This window comes from Zosterops lateralis (genome assembly GCF_965231275.1).
Source record: "Zosterops lateralis genome assembly, chromosome: Z".
Taxonomy (NCBI): Eukaryota; Metazoa; Chordata; class Aves; order Passeriformes; family Zosteropidae; genus Zosterops; species Zosterops lateralis.
Genome location: NC_139800.1, coordinates 19,525,193 through 19,544,966, shown reverse-complemented (window position 1 = coordinate 19,544,966; position 19,774 = coordinate 19,525,193). Strand labels below are relative to the sequence as shown.

The window sequence follows — 19,774 nt, the reverse complement described above, 5'->3', positions numbered from 1 at the left end:
CTTCTCTGCCCAGGCTTGACCTTCTTGCTTTCCAATGCCCAGCTCCTGCTACAACCTTTCTGCCACTAAAGTTCAGCAGAAGCAGCTTAAATGATTTTCAAACAACCCCCCTGAAAACAAGGTGGCTAATATTAATGTCAACAGCTGAGACATTGTGTTCACATTAGACCTCTGATTTGTTTTCCACCACGAAACACCAACAGAAGCCGTTACAAAGATGATGCAGCCATGCCTCTGGCTCTGTTGGATGCCCCTTGGATTGCTATTCCCATTTTTCATCCATGAGAAAAACAGAGACTTTTAAAGAAAATGCAAGTAATAATACAGATTTCAAAGCTTTTCTTTCTGACCATGAGGCAGTACAACTTCTAAGAAGACTTCTAAGAAGACTTCCTCAGGTAAAGCGGATCTCCCTGCCTTTCACCTTCAGTGAAAGGCTGAATTATTAAAACTCTTCCCTAGCATTTCATTAGTTAGTCATGGCAACTGAGTCAACTCAGTCAGACAACACACACTGCTGCAGCACTAGACCAAGAAGGGCCCTGCTGGATTGAGGTTCTGAACAAAGATTTAAATCAGAATATATTAGCTTTGGGTTTGTATTTTTCTATGCCACTGGACACAGAAAAAACTTTTCAAATCTTCTTTGCCAGTGACTGGCAGCATGCTTTGGTACAGTTTTGTTACCTATGCTGAATCCATGAGGCTGAAGTTTTTGTTTACATAAACTGTTCAGCAGCCACTCTGCTATAAAATCTGACAAAACACTGACAACACATCTGTCAGACAAAAAGAAAACAGATACTGTGAACAAAGCCTTTTTCTTTTTCCCAGTGTAACACCTGTGCTCATTAGTGAAATCCACATGTTGTCCTGAAGAGCCCACCAGCCTCTGCCATGCCTGACATTTTTTCTTTTTTCATCTGCAATGGAGTCAATGCATATAGAAGGAAAAGAATCTGCAGAATCAGTAATTTTTTTTACTGAAGTGAAAGAAAGCATTGAAATAATTTTACTTAACACTCAGTATCCCTCAGCAGCACCTGTCATTAAGGGTGAATGAATTTTGTGGCAAAGGAAAACTAAGTAAATGTAAAATACAAAATGGATTTAAATAAAATAAAAGGCACCTTTTACATAAAATTGCTATTCAAAAATAAAATTCACATCTTTAGCCTTGGAAAGCTTCCACATATTCAAAGGCAGAGTGAATTTTAGATTTGCAGAAGCAGAAGATTAGAGGCTGAAGGATTACTGTTGTATTGAAAGAGCTTGAGCTCTAGATTTTCCTTTGTAAGTCTCACATACATATGAAACTTGAACTGCTTCAGGATTGCAGTTGACTTCACAGCTCACCTTTGGGACACAGAGAGAAGGAAAGCACTCTCAAGTACAAAAAACCCCCCTGAAATATTAAAGCAGCTTTTACCCCAAACTTTGGAAAATCTTGTCAAACTAGCTCTAAACTAGTAGCACAAATCATACTTGTGCAAGGCAGAACTATTGTATTTGAAAAACCCCACAAACCCAAAAGTCAATCTAAGGCACTGCAATTTCCCCCTCCTCAGTAAAATGGTACCAGTTACTAATCTTGAGACTTCTCATCTCTGCATCAGCTTCCTTCTTTAGCTGCAGATCTTACTCCATGCATAACTCCCCAGTGCCTTGTCTTCTCACCTCTGCCCCTCTTGTCCTGGTTTTCCACTGAAAGCTCTTCATCCCAACCGTCCCTTCACCTCCAGCTCACTGCCATATTTTTCACTCAGTTTTAGTCCCACTCCTGCTTCCAGACTCTCTATCTCCCATTCATCCCACACAAGTCAACTTAAACGCTGAATGTCTCACTGCCATCAGTGAAGTCAGGCTCAATCTTCCAAGTGCTTATTCATACCACTTCAGCCCTGCAGGGGCTTCTCCCCTTTATGGCGCTCAGAAATAAATCCCCAAGCCACTTACTCTAGCATTTGCTTGGTGCTTTCCACTTTACAGAGATTAGGTCCAGATGTTTCAAGATGGCAAATTACATTCACTTTGTAAATGCACATGATATTTTGGATTTTGTTGTTAACTGCGTAACTTGCATAGGACTTCTTGGGTCTCTGACAAGTTTTGTAAGACAAGGTGTACTTAAAAAGCAGAGAGCGTGCATTTTTTTCTGGCAGAAGCACGATTCACTGAAACATCCATTTGCAATTTCCCACACAGATGATCACTCAGATTTCAATTATGTCCTAGGATGACTTTATGATGCTTGTATTTGATTTGTCTGTTCTGTTTATGCTGGATATCAAGTTCTGCCCCTTTCAAAAGGGTTCCAGGAGCATCATGGGGAGAAGACGCCGCAGTTTGTTTGCAGACCCTGCACTTGCTCCCCTCGCCCTCCCCACGGACTGCGGTGTCTGCAGCACAGACAGCGGGACAGAGCTCTCTGCTTTTAGTCAGCTTTTAGCTAGCTGAGGCAGAAAAGCTCCCCAGACTGTGGCTTTTCTTTTTCTTGGAACTGATCACCCTGCTCTGGACTGAAAAGCCAGAGAGTACTGGGAGCTCACACTCGTGTCCCACCTGGGCCTGGGCATTTTCAAGCACTGGAGGGACTGATAAGGGACTGAACGAGATGAGCTACACCCCACAACAAGGACTTTCTGAGTTTGCAATCTCTTCAGAACTGCAAGAGGTTTCATTGTTTAATATTACTATTTTTTTTAATGCTTGTGAATACTTTGCTTGTTAAATAAACATTTTTTTCCACTTATCTCCAAGGAACTCTTTTCCCAAACCAGCTGGGGGAGGAGGTGCTTGAATTTTGCTTTCTAGAGGAGCCCCTTTGGAAGTTTCCTCTCAATTTTCCCTAAACCAGGACAAATGAGAAGCACTTTAATCATTTTTACATGGAGGAATGAATTCACCAATGGAAGAATTTAAAGGAAGAACTCATATTACCAAATCCTTCACTTTGATTAAACATCATCTTCACTGTGCGACAAGCAGAGCCATCTCCCAGGCAAACTCCACACTGGTCTTCTGTTGCATTGGAATTTATCTCATAATCACAGCCAACAGCCTAGAAGGAAAAACAGTGTCAGAATAAATGCAGCCTCCGCAATGAATTCCTGAGAGCTCATCTATCACTGCACTTGTGAGAAGGGGAGTAGTATATACACCAAGATGAAAAACAAATTAACAGACAAGAACCATCACCATGTCACAAAACATACAGTAGTGACCAGTCACTTGAGACAGAAATGTGCCACCCAAATGGCCTCGTTATCTGGGACTGGCCACTACATCTAGGATTTGTGTCTGGTTTCCTACATCATAAAGCCACCGATTCCTGGGAATACAATGCAGTACCAGAACTGAAATCTCTGTCAGCTTTTTGTGGCCATCTCACAGCACAGAACCTCTACTACAGTCAACCTCCCTGCCCTCTTCAGCAGGCATAAAGTATTAAATCAATGACTCCCCAGCGTGCCAGCATAGGGGCATGGGTCAAGATAAAGTGGGTCAAGTGGGTCAAGTACAAGTAACGACTGATTTTCCAGTTTCCTGCTACAGGGAGAAAGTCAGAGAAAAATTTATTCATCCTGAGTCAGAAAATAACTTCTTTCTTGCCCAACCCAAAAATTCTGTGGTCTAATGTCGTTAAATTTCAACAGAATTTTCATTTGGTTTCAGAATTTTTTTTCTGCCTCTCTTCAAAAACAAGCAGAATTACGAAACATAATGTCCAACACTTACTGGTTGTTAACAGTATCTAAGATACCTGGAGGCAGGCGATATAGATGAATAGCCAGAAGTGTGGTAGTATATAAATGTTTGGTCTCAGTTTGAGGTAGGGGGTACAGTATCATTAACTCACCCCAAGACAGGTTTTCTCAGTTGATTTTTCTCAAAATAAGCTTTCAGGTGCTATACCTGCCAACTTGTCTAACACTCTCCCTTGATGTATGAAAATCTGATGTATGAACCTCTTTTGATGTTGATCTTATGTTACCTTAGTACATCAGCTACTGCAATTTGCTGCAAGCTTCTGAAAGGAAAATCCATCTATTAGACTAACCTAGGTATTCAGGCTCCTGTTGCCCTGATTTTCAGCCTTCTTTCCTCACTTCAACCTGATGGTGAGTGTGTAGTTTCTTTTGTGTCCCTAACAGTAACAGGCTCCTGCATTCTCTAGTATTTTTCTATCATTCTCAGCTTAAGAAATATCTGAACATCTGTCCAAGTACTAATGATGTAATGACCAATTAGAGAAACTGTGAAAAACAGAAGCACGGAAAGGCCTCAAGCTACAGATGGTGCCAAACTGCATCATTTTAAAGAAGATTAAAAAAAAAAAAAGATGCATCCATCACTTACTGCCAATTCATATCCAGCACCTTTCACAACAGCTCTGAAAAGTCATAGCTATGTCAAAAGGTTCTGCAGCAGCCTAAGCTTCTCCCTCCTTTCAGTGAAGGCTACTTCTAAAAATTGAAAGGTTTTGTAATGTCTTGCACATAGACAGATCCTGACACCAAGGGCCACACTTAGGAGCAGTACAGAAGGTTACAGAGATAAGGATGTGTTAGCAAGGTGACTAACTTTTTGCCTCCAAGTACGTAGCTATTTGACCAAGGATGTACTTAATCAAATAGTCAGAATACACAGGCACTGCTGCTACACAAACAGGATGTTTTGTATTCTTTCCAGGAGTTCAGATCTGTCTCTGCATCAGTTTATCTTTGACACTTCCCAAAATGTAGAAAGGCTGTAGTGTTGCTATTTTCTCAGAGTGATGCATTCCACAGTACATCTACTGTACTATCAGTACATCTGTTAATCATCTGCAAACAGTGAAGTCATAGTTATCTGGTTCATTATTAGACCAGAGAAATAATAAGACACTCTGGAGAGTCATGGAAGTTGAAGTTTATTTTCTATACTATGCACATATACACTTGAACAGAAAGTGGGGAAAGTCTGGAGATGGAACTCTTTTGCTTTGTGCTTTGCTATTAGAAAATATAATTAATGACTGCTGGAAGCTTCTCTTTTGAACTTCTCTAAAAATCACATGTCTTCAAATTGCAAAATTTTTGCCAAATTATCATTTTCTGATAAAAAAATCATATATTGGAATAGATTTCTGTCCATCTTTATTTACTGTGCCTTCTTGTTTGAGAGGCTGCACACAAAATTAATTTATCTAGTTCATACAATCAATCAGATACTTTGAAATGAATATCACTTTGAAATGAGCATACTTCCCTTCCAAGTAGTACGGTATAAAAACCCCCAAAGGTTTAACTAATTAGTTCTGATTAGAACTGCTTCAGCCCTGGCTCTGAGATGGCAGCACCACAGTATCATCACCTCCCTGTCTCTGCAGTGCCAATCAGTGCTTCTGCATGGGCTGTACTCCATCAGCTCAGATCTCTCCCACTAGACCATTTCCTTTAGCAGCAGATCTATGGCACCCAAATATGGCACCATTATGATATAAAAGGAATCCCTTTGTCCCTTCCAGTAATAACACAAGTTTGTATTTCAGTGTTCTTCTGATATTTGAAACAGTTTGTATATGATCAGACATGTGCCTTATTTAAAAATGCAACATTCCTATACATTCCTGGGGTTTTGAAACACCCAAGAATGAGGCAGGGCAGACAATTTACTCAGCTACAGTAAATAAAGCCTTTGTTTTATTGCCCAGCCCTGGGGTGCTGCTGGTGCTGCCATGACCTTCACATCTAACAGCAGGGCCTCATCTTACAAAGCCATTAAAAACCATCACAAAGCAATATTCTGATGTGTCAGAATAAACAGCATTCATTTACTCTAGATACATTTCTATTATCTTTAATTTCCAGACCATGTTTGCCTTTACCACTCCAGTGAATACCACATTATTTTTGCCATCCATTAGAATAATTTCAAGATGCTTCGTTCTGCTTTTTACTTACTTTCCTCATTATTCTTATTCTTGTGGATGCACTTGCCACATTTTCTGAACATGCCTCAAACTTTCCAGAAGGTCAATATGATGCATTAATGTGCAGTGGCAGTCCAGAACTAGATGATATTTAAGGTCCATGCCAACCTAAACCATATTATGACCCTACGATAAATTTCTGACAAATAGTTCCTAAAGGGGTTCTTGAGATTAATGCAGGAAAGAATATCAGCAGCAATTAGGCTCTGATTTTTTTACACACATATGTCCTTGTGCACCCTCTGCCCAGGAACCATGCTGTGCTACAGGAACCACAGTGTGCCATGGCATGGGCAATACAACTTAGCATCCCTCCCTGCAGCCCTTTGCCATAGTCCCACTCACCATGAGACTTTCTTTAATGCATCTGAGATCAGCTTTGTTTCTGGTCAGAGCACACAGTGCAGAGGCGGACGTAATGACCTGAACTGCCCGGCTGAATTACAGAAGGAGAAACAATTTATTTCCTGCTGCTCAGTGACTAAAGGGAAAACAGCCAGAGATATTGCCCTTTTTCCATTTCCAGAGGGAGAGGCTTTTGTGTCATATTGGCAGTGGGGGGCAGATACAAAGTCCTTGCTGTCACTGAAGGGTATGGCCTGGATGTACTGCCTGAATATCCATTATGTGAATGCTACACTGAATTCAAGGTCTTCCTTCCTTTTGTCTCCCCCACCGAGTCTTCAGATATGGAAACCATGTTTACTTCACTTTGGCCATGACATTGCCTTGAATGGAGAGAAATGTGTCCTGATGCCAGTAATTCATCTTGTAATTCGTCTATATGGGTCTGAATCAAAAGTCCTGTTGGACTAGCAGTGGGAGAAGGAACTGAATGACAGTGAGAAGAAGTAAAGCTACTGCATAAAAGTCCAAGCTGTGTAATCTGCTTTTCAGTAAGAGAAAAAAAACGATCCCTTCCCTAGTACTACACAGCTGTGTAATTCTCCAGTACAATGTTAGTCTCTCAAAATCACAACTGTGAATTACCACAGAGAGTAGATGACAGATTTTCATGACTGAAGGTCACTTAAGCATATCAAAATTTTGTGCAGGAGATGAATGGCTGCTAGAAACATTGACGATACCAGATCCTTCACCCTCAGTATCTGCACACTCCAGTGCAAAGAACACGTAAGCCTTCACTTCTGGATGATGTGAGGGCTTGTACTTAATCAAGAATCCCTGTTATGTATGTATCAGTGCTAAACAACCATACTCTGGTGGCAGCATCTTCATTCATTAATACAGGGGGAACAACTGACTCACCCAGTGAGAAGAATTAAGAGTGCAGTAGTGAGGTATAATTTAAGCACAGGAATATAGGCTATGTGCTTTAAAGACCTAAATAAAAGGGAGGAAATGACAATTGAAAAATGAGTGCTAAGGAATACAAACTAGTCACAGTATAGCTTGATGATTCGAGATGAAGTTATTGACAGGTCTTGTCAGATCTCTGGACAGAACTCTTCTTCTGTGTAAGGTCAACATTGAGAGAGGACCCAGCTATTTTATAGGCCAGGCCTTCAAATGCATTGACAATTTTATCTTCTCCTTGAATTGACAAGTTCTATTGAAATATCATGCTAACAACAGCTCACTGAAAGCCTTCCTTCAGCACTGATGCATGGGCAGCACTTCTAAAAAATCAGGAGATGCTGGATAAATCAAAAGGACCAAGTGAATCAGTGGTCTGTCTGTAGTAACATCTCACTTGAAGATGCACATTGTGGCTTTGTCATATAGGCCAGCTATGAAAGCATCCAGTCTATCTCAGGTAGCTAAAATGAAGCATCTCAATCCACATTTAGCCATCAAAGAAAGACCAGTTTCTCTGACTGCTCTGAACAGAGACAAAAAAAGTCATAGTATAGCTTGATGATTTGAGATGTTATGAACAAATTCATGACAAACTGAAAAATCAGACTGAAAGCAGATGAATTTAGAAGATGAAATTCTTTACTGGATCTATCTTGTTTTGACATACCCAGTAGGAAAACCCTGAACTTGCTTGATAAAAAATAGCTACTCTACATACCAAACACCAATGTGAGCAATTCAGACAGTGCATCTAATATCTCACTAATTTAATTTTTTTCTCAATTTCAGACCAAAATGAAATGTTATTTTAGTACTCAGGACAAGCGTGAAGTGCTCATGTGAGACGCAGTTCTGAAAACCAGAGCAGCACTTTAACACTTGTGAATGTCTTTTCCATATCACTAGTAACATGCTGCAATCAAACTACGAGAATGATGTACCAGACTAATTATATAAAACACATTTCCAGATTTATTCTCCACGACCTGTAGTGTATCCATTGTGTTTAGCTAGCTGGACTCAAATACTAGTAAATTAGATGAAGATATATGAAAAAGCTTCACCTCAGATTCTCCTATTTCAGATGAAAGCATGCTATCTTTCAATACTGTTGTGAGCTGTCTGGGTTACCTATTCATCATTTGGTCTCATTTTGCATGGCTATATTGTTCATTCTGTGATCCTGACTCCAAATGAACCTGTTTGCCAGGAGATGTGAAGCAGCACTTACCATGTGAAACACTGACAGCTCTGGAGGGAATTTCTCAGAAACACTTTGGGTCCACAGAACTGTTAATGCTGAAGTGTATCTGGGCTCCACAAACTGCAATTAGATTAGCTTTCCTTTCACCTCTGATTTCTCAATTTGGATTAATTGAGTCTTGCTGTCTCTAAAATGGGTATAAATCTGAAATACCAGAGGCAAGGTTTCAATACAGAAAGCATATGGAAACTAAAATTAATCACAGTGATCCCAGTCCAGATGGGCTGAAGTCAGAAAATTAATGTTTCACAAGGACAGCCTTTCTGAATTTAGTAATTGGTCTCTTCTAAGTGAAGGTCAAAAGCACTGCTATGGTGTACAACCTCTACTATATGTTTCAATATACTAAAGATATGACTCATTCTGTCTCAAATCGTACAAAACCATCATAGTTCAAAGGCCCATCCTGGCCCTCAGCAAAGTTAAGCAAGATCTCCTCACTGTGAACTTAAGCAGGGTCTTGGTAACTCCCTTTCATAAATGCAAATCTTGCAAGGAAAGCTTAAAACACGTCTTTTATTACTGGTCTGTGGGTCACTGTCATTCTAATAAAATAAGTTTAAAAAGAGGGTGCACCAATCATCTATTAAAAATGTAAAGTTTCCATCACCAGAAGTCTTTAAGAAAAGAATGTGAAAAATGTCAGAAAATTAATATAATTTGTAAAGGGATGAAACAGACAACTTCTTGAAGTCCCTTCTAGTTGCATTTTTATACGATTAAGTGGCTTGGGGCATACAACTCCTGTACTGGATAAGCTAACATAGTTTGCACAAGTCACCAAGTCCTGCTTCTGTTTCCAAAGATGCTAAAAGCAAAAAAGCTGTCAGGCTTCAAGGAGGTAAAGGACACAAACCCTCACTCAATTTGAAGAAATAAACCGCAGATATAAGTATATCCTCTACAAGAAAAGTACTCATTTATATATAAGAAATTGACTAAAAGCAATGCTAAGATTGTGGAGGTTACAGAATTTACAGAACACTCCTTCAAACGCCATACAGACACACACATGATCCTGGAAATCTGCTACCAAAACACAGAACATGCAGAGACCATTATACTTATTTTTCAATACACATTATTGAGCCATATACTCTGTGTTTGCCCATTATCTCATTCTACAACAATGCTGTACAATAACTCATTGTACAACATTATTCAATTCAATGTTGTAAACTAACATAATTTTTACTGCCCTCATCTTTTAAATCCTATTAAAAGACAGCTTGGAACAGCTACATGTATGTGTTTAAACTGCATTTTTATTAAAACTTCCTATGGACAGTGGTGACATCAATTACAACCCTAAAGCTCCAATACTTTGTGAAAACTTCTCACCAGAAACAGACTTTCTTGAACTGATGTTTTAAAATAATAGGCAAAACCCAGAGGATTTAGAAGGCACCAAAAATAATCATTGTAAAGGGTGGAAATTACTCTTATGTCTACTTGGAAAGCTTTTATTATAAATATATGATAAAATGGAGTACTTGGCCTTGATCCTACCAAAAAATGGTTAAGCATTTTCCCATAACTTTTTAAAATTAAATTGTAGAGAAAGAAACATGCAAACATACCCAATACCTTACACATGCCATTAATACAGATATCTCGGCTGTGCCTTCCTTCAAAGCAAGGAGTACCATCAGTGACTGCATCCAGCATCTTCTCTGAAAAATGGCCATCTACTGGGCGACAGTGGAGCTCACAGGGGTTTGCTGAAAGGAAAACAAGATCACTCACTCAGACATTATGTCAGCAGGACACTGAAGTGCAATGCTTAGGGTCTTTGCTGATGGCAGGGTCTCCACTTTCCCTGCCATTTGCCAGAACTGGCAGAATTGGAAGAATTCAGCAGAGCCAGGGTGATAGAGGCCTGAAAAATAGCACTTGTGGATTTGTGGGAAGCAGGTGGAGGCTGGTCCCCTTACACCCGCGTGCTCTCCGTGGTACATCAGCAGTCACTGCTGAGTGAGGCTGTAAGGAGGCCATCAGCTGTGATGGAAGAAAGGATGAGGAACCAGAGAATCCAGTTGTCATTAGTGAAGGGGTGGCATTGCCAATGACACTGACAAGAAAATTTTCCATTAGCTGGTGACTGAGTAATTTCAGAGGTAATTTAAACTTTTCATCACTACTGTCAGTCTCTCTCAGAGAGCAGGCAGCTAGCTGCTTGCTTCTGATCTTCTGTGTTGTTCGTCATTTTCATCTACCTGTTGGCACTTAATAAATAATTTCAAACATTCTTTTTTTCTCTGTTTGACAACTTATGACATAGGGATAATATTGCAAGTCTGACAGACAGGCTATTTTCAGATAGATGTCCCACAGAAGAGAAAAGCTGTAGCAAGAGCAACCAGTGGCCTCTGAAACAAGTTCTTCTGTGATGTATCAGGGCCTTAATCTATTCAATCTATGATGTAAGAAGAGCCAAACACCAACCTCCCTGTCTAACAGACACTGGCCTTTGGGAATAGGAAATTTTGAAACTAAGACATCAGAGAGACTAAGGACACAAGTCTGATAAATAAATTGTGTGCGTGGAAGAGCTGAAATTGGGGCCAAAGCAAAGACAGATGTAATCCCTGCCTTTTTAACACTCTCTGAAAACTCTCCAGTGCAACCAGAACTATCTGACTGAATTAAAAATCATCCACTGTCAAACTAATGAAGGACATCAACAGAAGACTTGTTTTCAGGTTTTGGTCTATTCAAAGACCCAGTCTCGCCCAGCACTAAAGCAATTTTGTTTATGCTCAGCAACCTGAAATACTTTGCTGAGAAAAGCAGTGGGCCTTAAACCCACAAGTCAGTAGTGACTTCAAGGCACCATTATTGAATCACTTTAAAACTATCTCCCTTTGTGCTGTGGAGGTGCTGATGCTGAGTGGGTTTTCTCCTGTGCCTGACAGAGTTGACAGAAGCTGCTCTCTTGGTCTCAGAGGGATGCAGGGTAACTATAAGCCTTCCCCATCCTGGTTAATTAATTTATTTTTATCTTTTCCTCCATTGTTGGCTTTGTTTGTGTCGTAGACAGAACTGTGTTTAAACAAAATTTTGGTAATGAGAGAAATGCTAACTTCTGATAATGCAAATGGACTAATTAATTTCCAACAAAAGGATTTATCCTTTTGAAGGAGGAAAATTTGCTCTCATTATTCTGGTTTGTACAGCATCAACATACACACAACACCACACAGTGCACAAAGGTGACTACAGCTCCTCCCCTCAAAGTTCCTGTAGCTTAAGAACTGAATCCTACACAGCCTGAGCTTTGTTCTGTGAATCTCATTCATTTAAAAAGAGACACTGTAGAACTAGGAACAAAAACAAATTAAAAAAAAAAAAAAAAAAAAAGCGAGAGAGAGAGAATAGTAAAAGAAATTCAAAACCTTAATGAAGGTTTTTTTTCCTCTCTTGTCAGTAGAGCTAAAATGGCACTTAAGTCTGTCACCAATGTTGAGCTTCTGGCTTAAACAAAAATACCCTCGTAAAGTGCAACAGTAATGAGACTCAAAGCACATGCATGGACCATGGTCATACAACTGGTGGAATTCCAGCTAATGTGAATTTTGTTCAAGAGTGTCAGTGGAGATGGAGCTAAAAAGCTTTGTCAGGCAAGAACACAAAGTTTGTAATCCTCACCAACCCCCAGCCCCTCTGTGAAAGCTTCCAGCAATAACACTTATCAGTTGTTTTGATAAGAACTGTCATGGTAAGTGATACAAGTGAATTTGCTTCTGTCTGCAGAATTCTTTTTCTGGCCATGTGATTTAATTGATTAATCAGTTAATCAATAAACCATTAATTGATCGAAATTTAGTGCTCTAAATTTTGCTTCACCTTGCCTACTTTCTCAATGTAGCATTTTTCTATACAAAGCACTGTATGTTTACGACAAGGAGAATCCCAGAGGTCGAGGTACTCTGTTACCTGCTCAGAATTGCCCTGACAGACACAAATTTTACAAGCCATTGTAAAAAAATGTAAAAACCATTTCATCTTTTAACTTTTTTCTAATTAAATATGTAGAACAGAAGTTTGATATCTGTACCTCCTCCTAGTTGTGTATTGACAAAACAAGCAATTTCACTTCAGAAATCACTGAACAAGAAGAAGCAGACAGTGCTGAAATACTCCTGGCATAACTATGATGCTGTAAACCTGTAACTCAGAATCAGTTTGTAAAGAAAAATAACCCTCATACTAAGTCAAAATAAATGGTAAAAAAAAAAATCCACACAAACTTTCATACTTGTAAATGCTTTCTAGGTATGAAAGCTTTCCTGTTTTTCCTGATTGTGTTAACTGATCTAAAATTAAACCCTACCCAAAAATAGTTACTGTTTTTCTATTTATATGTTTTTAATGGAGCCGCCTCTGCAAATTATGGGATATTTATTTCTCCACCCAAACCTCAGTCCTATCTGATAATTATTTGATTTTTCTGCAGAAAGCCTGGTTAGGCCACCACTGCGGAAATTATACTAGCATTGTATTTGGCATTCACTATCTCAAATTATCTATCTATCTATCTATCTATCTATCAATCATTATTATTAATTATGGTTGAGCTCAGAGATCTTGGCTCTGTTTTTCTAGGACTGTAAATAAACTGCATCAGAATCAGCCAATGACCTCCAAAGGTCTACTATTTTAAACAGATTCCAAACTCACACACAAGGAAAACAAATGTTTCCTGAAATGGTGGAAGACTTGCAATGAGTTCAGCCTTTTTTCTTATTTCAGACACAAAAATCTAAGAAGACTTAACTCAGATGAATAGGAGCACTTGGGTCGTTCAGAAGGAGCTCATTAAAGCAGCTGGTTCAGTTTCAGTTACTTCAGCAAATTTGATTAAATCATGACAAGATTTTAACAAAAAGGCTGTCATCTTTGTAACTTTTAGGCCAAAAAACACATAAATACCTGCAATCCAGCCTATGCATGAAATACTAGATCCAATTTGTGAGCACTCAGTAATGGCCATATATCTGTACCAGCTCAGGGATACATATGCTAAACCCTCATCAAATGTTCCACTGAATAGTTGGCATTTAACTCACTCCTTGTTTTCCTTTCTAGAGCAAAACTTGCTTTTCTCAATCTGTGTTTTTCAAATCACAGAATCATGGAAAGTTTTGGATTGGTAGAAATCTTAAGGATCATCCAACCCCCCTGGCCATGGGCAGTGACATCTTCCATCAGACCACCGTGCCCAAAGCCCTGTCCAACCTTGTCTTGAAAACTTCCAGGGATGGGGCACCCAGAGCTTCTCTGAGCAACCTGTGCCAGTGTCTCCCCACCCCCACAGTAAAGATTTTCTTCCTTATATCTAATCTAAACCTGTCCTCTGCCGGTTTAAAGCCATTCCCTGTGTCCTATCTCTACCAGCCCTTGCAAAAAGTCCCTCTCCATGACTTTCTGACTTCCATATTGCTCTCCTATAAACCTTCAGTTTTCCTGCATTCTTCTGCCAATGCCTTGCTTCTAGCTGGACATAAGATTTTAGCTGAAGTGCTACCAACACTCAGCAGCCCAGAAAATTACAACCTGTTTTTTCACATGGTGTCCACATCTTACACTTGCTGCTGATTTGACCAGAGACATGATCAATTTCCTAATATACAGAAGAAACATAGATGTAATGGAATCCCAAGCCACGGAGCTCCCTTAAGGGCCCAGTGCCTTATCTGTAATCAGAATGGGACTGAAGAAGCAAATCAGCAAAGCTGAGTAAAAAATCCTGATATTTGAGCATGTGATATTTTTCCCCTCTGTATATTATTAAAAAGTTCAGATTCACCAAGTGCAAACAGAGCAACATGAAGATAAGTAGAAAGGAACATATTTCCTTCCCAATTTAAATTTGTTTACCTCACAGCTGATTCCCATGAGTTCACATGCAGGAGGGATCCAGCTTAACCTGACTAAGAACGTATATGATTAACGTGTCTGTCAGAAGAAGATAAGGCTTCAATATCTTTCCCAGCTTCATAAGGAAGAAAAGAGGTGAGCCTCTTCTCTTCAACCCCTCAACTCTGTGAAAGCTCAGAATTGGCTAAGGAAATTCCAAACAAAGAAAATTAGAAAAGACAATTACCAAAGAGACAAAGTGGATGAGGTGAAGCTACTTATCACTTTAACAAAGCCTGGACCTCCAAAATGAAGTCTAATTTTGAAACAAGGGTAGCAGAAACATTATTTCATCCTGTTAGCTCAGCCCCTGTGACTGTACAGAACATATCTTAATTGACACACAGAAATATTTTGGAAGAAATATGAAATTTAAAACATTTTTAACACAACCCCTATCGAACCATACACTAAACGATCCTGGCACTGATACAGAAAACAAAGGTGATTACATGGTTTAATGTAGGACTTATAGATGGAAGTTAAACCCTGAGAAGCTATCAGACTCATATAAATGGATTTTGTCAAATGGTACAAAATAAATAAACATGGGGCCAGTTTGATGGAAAGAGAAGTAGATACGTACTGAAGTCTGACCAAAGTGTCAAAATAGGGGCCTGGGTCATGAGAAAAATTCAGAAAATATCCTGCCCAGGCTGCTGGATAGTTTATCACCCTTGAACTTGGAGGTCTCCATCATTTTAAAATTCCCAGGGGTATTCTGATGCTCCAGCTTGAGTACATGTGTTTCTGAGGCCCAGAGCAATTCCATAACAGGACTGTGCAAGTTCCCCAACAGGCATAAAGTCATTTGAACCAGAAAATTCTCAACTGAAACCTCAAACACAGGTTTGCTAGGAAAACAGCAAGATGTGACTTACTGCTTTTCTGTGAGATTGCTTGTTAAAGCTGGTTGTTTTATTAAATCATAAGCTACTCAAAAATTTCTTTGTTCTCTTGTGAAGATACAATTTACATAACAGAGAAGACTCTTTAGGTATGTGACATTTGCTATAAACACTTTATGCAAGCTATGACATTAAAGCCAGGAGAGAGAATTGTGACCATCCAGATAATTTTTTTCCAGTGGGATGAAGGAACAGAGAATGTCTAAAATGTCACAGAATGTCTGGCTCAGGAATCCATTTCCTTAGTTAGACATTTCCAGATACTTTGCACATAAAAATTGTATGTGCACTCAGTGCTTGGGAAAACTTCGTTATGTTTTCTTTCCCCTTCGTATCCCAACTGATCCAATGAGAGGTCCAAAATGCCTGATACTAAAACAAGAACTGTATTGGATCGGTGTTGCCAGGCTTTGGTAGCAGTGGGGATAAAGGGGTTGCCCTGTGAGAGGCTGCCAGAAACTTCCCCCATGACTGACAGAGCCCAGATCAGCACATCCAAGAAGGACCTGCTGCTACCAAGACAGTGGCAAAGACCAAACCACCAGTGACAGTGGCAGCACCTCTGGGATAATGTATTTAAGAAAGGGAAAAAAACCTGCCCAACTGGAGCTGGAAGAAAGGAGTGAAAATATGTGAGAGGAACAGCTCTGCAGACACAAGGTCAGTGAAGGAGGAGGGGCAGGAGCTGCTCTAGCTGCCAGAGCAGAGATTCATTCCCCTGCAGCTCGTGGTGCAGCCCAAGTTAGAGCCCACAGTGAGGCAGCTGTGCCCTTGCAGCCCCTGGAGGTCCAGGGGGGGACAGAGATCCACCTGCAGCCCCTGGAGGAGCCCACAGTGGAGCAGGGAGATGCCCAAGGGAGGCTGTGACCCCACTGGAAGCCCATGATGGAGCAGGCTCCTGGCAGGCCCTGCAGACCAGAGATTCATGCTGGAGCAGTTCAAGAAGAACAGCAGGGAAGGATTTATGTTGGAGACGTTCAAGGAATACTGTTTCCCATGACTACTCTACTCTGATTTAATTTCTAATAAATTAAAGGTATTTCCCCAAGTCCAGCCTGTCTTGCCCATGATGGTAATCAGTGAGTGATTTCTCCCTGCCCTTATCTTGACTCACAAGCCTTTTGTTACATTCTCTCTTCCCTATCCAGCTGAAGAAGGGAGCAACAATTTGGCTTTGGTGGACACCTGATGTCCAGGCAGGACTGACCTACTACAAATGCCACTACAAAAAGCTTTGGTGGACACGTGGTGTCCAGTCAGGATTAACAAATGCCACTACAAAAAGTCTTCTTGGCAGCAAGACAACATAGTAACAGAATGCCATGAAAAACCCTTGAAATTGGGTTGCACAAGTTAAAAAAGTAAGGGAACTGACAAAGGTTGGTGTACATATGGAGGACATTGTGAGTAAGTCTCCAGAGGCCTGGAGGCATCAGCTGGCTTTTGTGAGGGGTTTACAAAAGGCTGTTGATTTGTTTTTGTTTAAAGTCTTGGTTTGTTTGGACACACATATACAATGAAGGCTCAAACTGCTGTGTCTCTCAGAGACACATGTTTCATGACCTTATTTGCAGGTATTTTGCCTAGGACATCTTTAGCCACTGATAGAAGGTGAAAGAATATTTGAAACTGAGATGGGAGGAAAACTCTCAGATGTATTTCAGGTAATGCTGGCTGGACAAAACTGGAAGCAGCGTGCCCCATGAGAGCCACCCACCCTCAGTCATACAATGATGTCAGATGAAGAATCAGCACAGGATTTGGCCAGCTCCCTGCTTGAGTGTTACCAGGAGAGCCTATCTAAGGAAGCCAGTTTTATGTTAAGAGTTTAGCAGCAAGAAAACACTTTAAATGTTGTTAGTGGAATGTAAGAATGAAAGTGAAAAGATTAAGGGTCTCCAAGGTCATGGGGTCAACATGGAAATCTATGCTGAAATTCATGCTGCTGAGAAGATGAGTGAAAACAGTCAAAAAGTTTTCAAGCCATAGAAAGAAAAAATCTCCTTGATATTTGAAGGATTTTGCCAATTATTATTTCCAGATGAAATATATCGGGTTTAGTAGCACAGTGTTTTACATAGAACTGGTTTGTCTGTACAGTTCCAAACAGTTCTATTTGAAGTACAGCATGAACAGAGCACAGTTGTGCCTTCCAGTGTGCAGTAAGTGTTTGACTCATGATTCTCAATGTCCTTTGAAAACAGACCTTCTGTAACAAATGCACATGCAGAAGTACCCTAACAATTTTGTGATTCTCTTGGATAATCTGCACCTTCTATCTATGCACAACCCAAGAATCAAACTGCCTACTTATAATGCAGTTATAAGTATTAATACCCTTGTATTTAATAACTAGCTGTTCCAAAGCAAGTTATAAAGCAGAGTCATTGACACTGCCTTTACATGAACCAGTTCATATGTTACTTTTTCACTGTAAGGCCAAGTACACCTACCATGCAGATCTGAGTTTGGAAGTACTGAAGTCACATCTGTGCAGTGGAAGAGCTCTGCTTTACTGCATGCAGTGAGGCCTGCAAGCCGAAAGATGCAGCTCTACACCACACTGCTTCTTGTTCTGTGGTTGACACTGGAAAGGATGGTTTATATCCTAAACAAGTAGTACAGACATGACTTCAACAGCTTTTCTTAGTGCAGTATCTTTTCAGGAACTGAACCAGTTACAATCACAGCCGTAATCACCAGAGCTCTGAAAAACTATCTATGTGTAGAGAAGAACTACTGCCTTTTTGTTCTCACAAAAGTCACACCAGCATATGGAGCGCACCACATTTTTCTCTCTAATTCATTAGAAAACTTATAATTCTTCTTGTGACTTCTTGCCCTCATAGAAGTTTCTCATAGGCATGTAACTTTGACTTTTTATACAAGATATTAAAAAAATTTGTAGCTTCACACCTGTGTTATAAACGGGAACCCAGTGGTAGAATTCGTTCTGGTAGGGAACTGTATCAAATTCACTGCACTGCATCTGACGGAAGGTTGGCACGTCCTTGTGACAGGGGCTGATGTTACACATGCGATACCGTTTCCTTTCTCCAGTGCAGTAGTCTCCTCCAAACTGGGGTCTAGAAAAGGAACATTGAGACTGGGACATGAGACTGGGGGTAAAAAAAAACAGATTTAAACCAACAATGTATTTCAGGTTCCAGTGGCATACCAAGATGACTCTGAATCCTTGACAAGGCAGACAGGGTAGAGATACTATTCACATCACTTGTTTGAGTACTCAAACATGTCAGTATGAAGCAGAGAAATCTAGACAACTCCTGTACCTGCATCCTGCCCCCCCCCCAAAAAAAAAAAAAAAGTGCTTGGCACTAACCTGGCTGAGCTCATAACAAATAAACCTATCAAATGGACTGCTTTAAATCCCGTACTTTGCAGTGCATTTGACAGTCTCTCTGAAAAGAAAAATTATTCCTGCCATTAGTGATTTGCGAAAATGAGATGTGGAGTCTTCATGAACTCAGATATGCAGTAGGGAATGCTGCCTTTCATGCTCTGTACCTGACATCTCATGTGTCTGAAGCTCAAACAAAGCTGATGACTAGAACAGAACATGAAAGGTGAGTGCTCATGTTCAGATTGCTACAAACTGTTCTCACCTGGTGTTTGAGGACATTTTACTCATTGCAGTATTAATAAAGCAATATTTACACTATTTCTCCAAAGCCTAAATGTTAAGTATATTTTTTTATTAATTTTGTGTTGAAATAAGCTCTTAGCCTCTTTAGAAGCTGCTCAGCTCCTAGACAAACACAAGGAAAATGGGTTAACAAACTTTGGTCCCAACTTAGACTCTTTAGAGGCTAAGAAATAAACAACAAGACAACTACTGTAAAAGATGAGCCAGCTGAATTTCACACAGGTATGCCTAACTGGGAAGATAGGCGCCAGTATCTGTGACGTGTGCTGATGTGGCACCTGCTAGTAACAGTCTCATACAAGAGAACTTCCAATGTCCTCAGAACCTCAAAAACCTTAAACAAAAGTAGGGAAAGATAGTGCACTCAGCTTACTCTGGATTATCACACGGCCTCTCTGCGCTTTGAACTCCTGCCCCACATGTCCTTGTGCAATGGGACCAGGAGGACCAAATGCCCCACTCGCCATGGATTGCTTCGGGAGTCTTCCCTACTGTAATGCACTCACCAGAGAAGCACCACTGAGGAGAGAAGAAAAAGCACAAAGAGCTTCAGATCATTATCACAGGGAGACGTTTTTGTGAATTATTTGTTATTTCAGCTTATGAGGGTTGAATACTTAAGCAGAAATGTAAATGGAGATGTCACAGGATGACCCTCCTTCACACTCAGCAATGGCACAGCTACTGATGGCTCCTCTCTGCACTTTGGCAGGCAGCACAGC

At 40.2% G+C, this 19,774-nt stretch overlaps 1 protein-coding gene across 1 annotated transcript in view; it reads right to left on the bottom strand.

Moving 5' to 3' along the window:
• ADAMTS12 (ADAM metallopeptidase with thrombospondin type 1 motif 12) overlaps window positions 1-19,774 on the bottom strand; it is a gene marked incomplete at its 3' end in the record, with an annotated part of 144,342 nt that overhangs the window by 35,560 nt on the left and 89,008 nt on the right. Inside the window, exons 11-14 of the mRNA XM_083884040.1 lie at window positions 19,426-19,571; window positions 18,302-18,471; window positions 10,146-10,279; window positions 2,941-3,061 (exon numbers count right to left, since the gene is read on the bottom strand). Of these exons, the coding sequence (XP_083740166.1) occupies window positions 2,941-3,061; window positions 10,146-10,279; window positions 18,302-18,471; window positions 19,426-19,571 (571 nt within the window). The remainder of the gene's footprint in view (window positions 1-2,940; window positions 3,062-10,145; window positions 10,280-18,301; window positions 18,472-19,425; window positions 19,572-19,774) is intronic.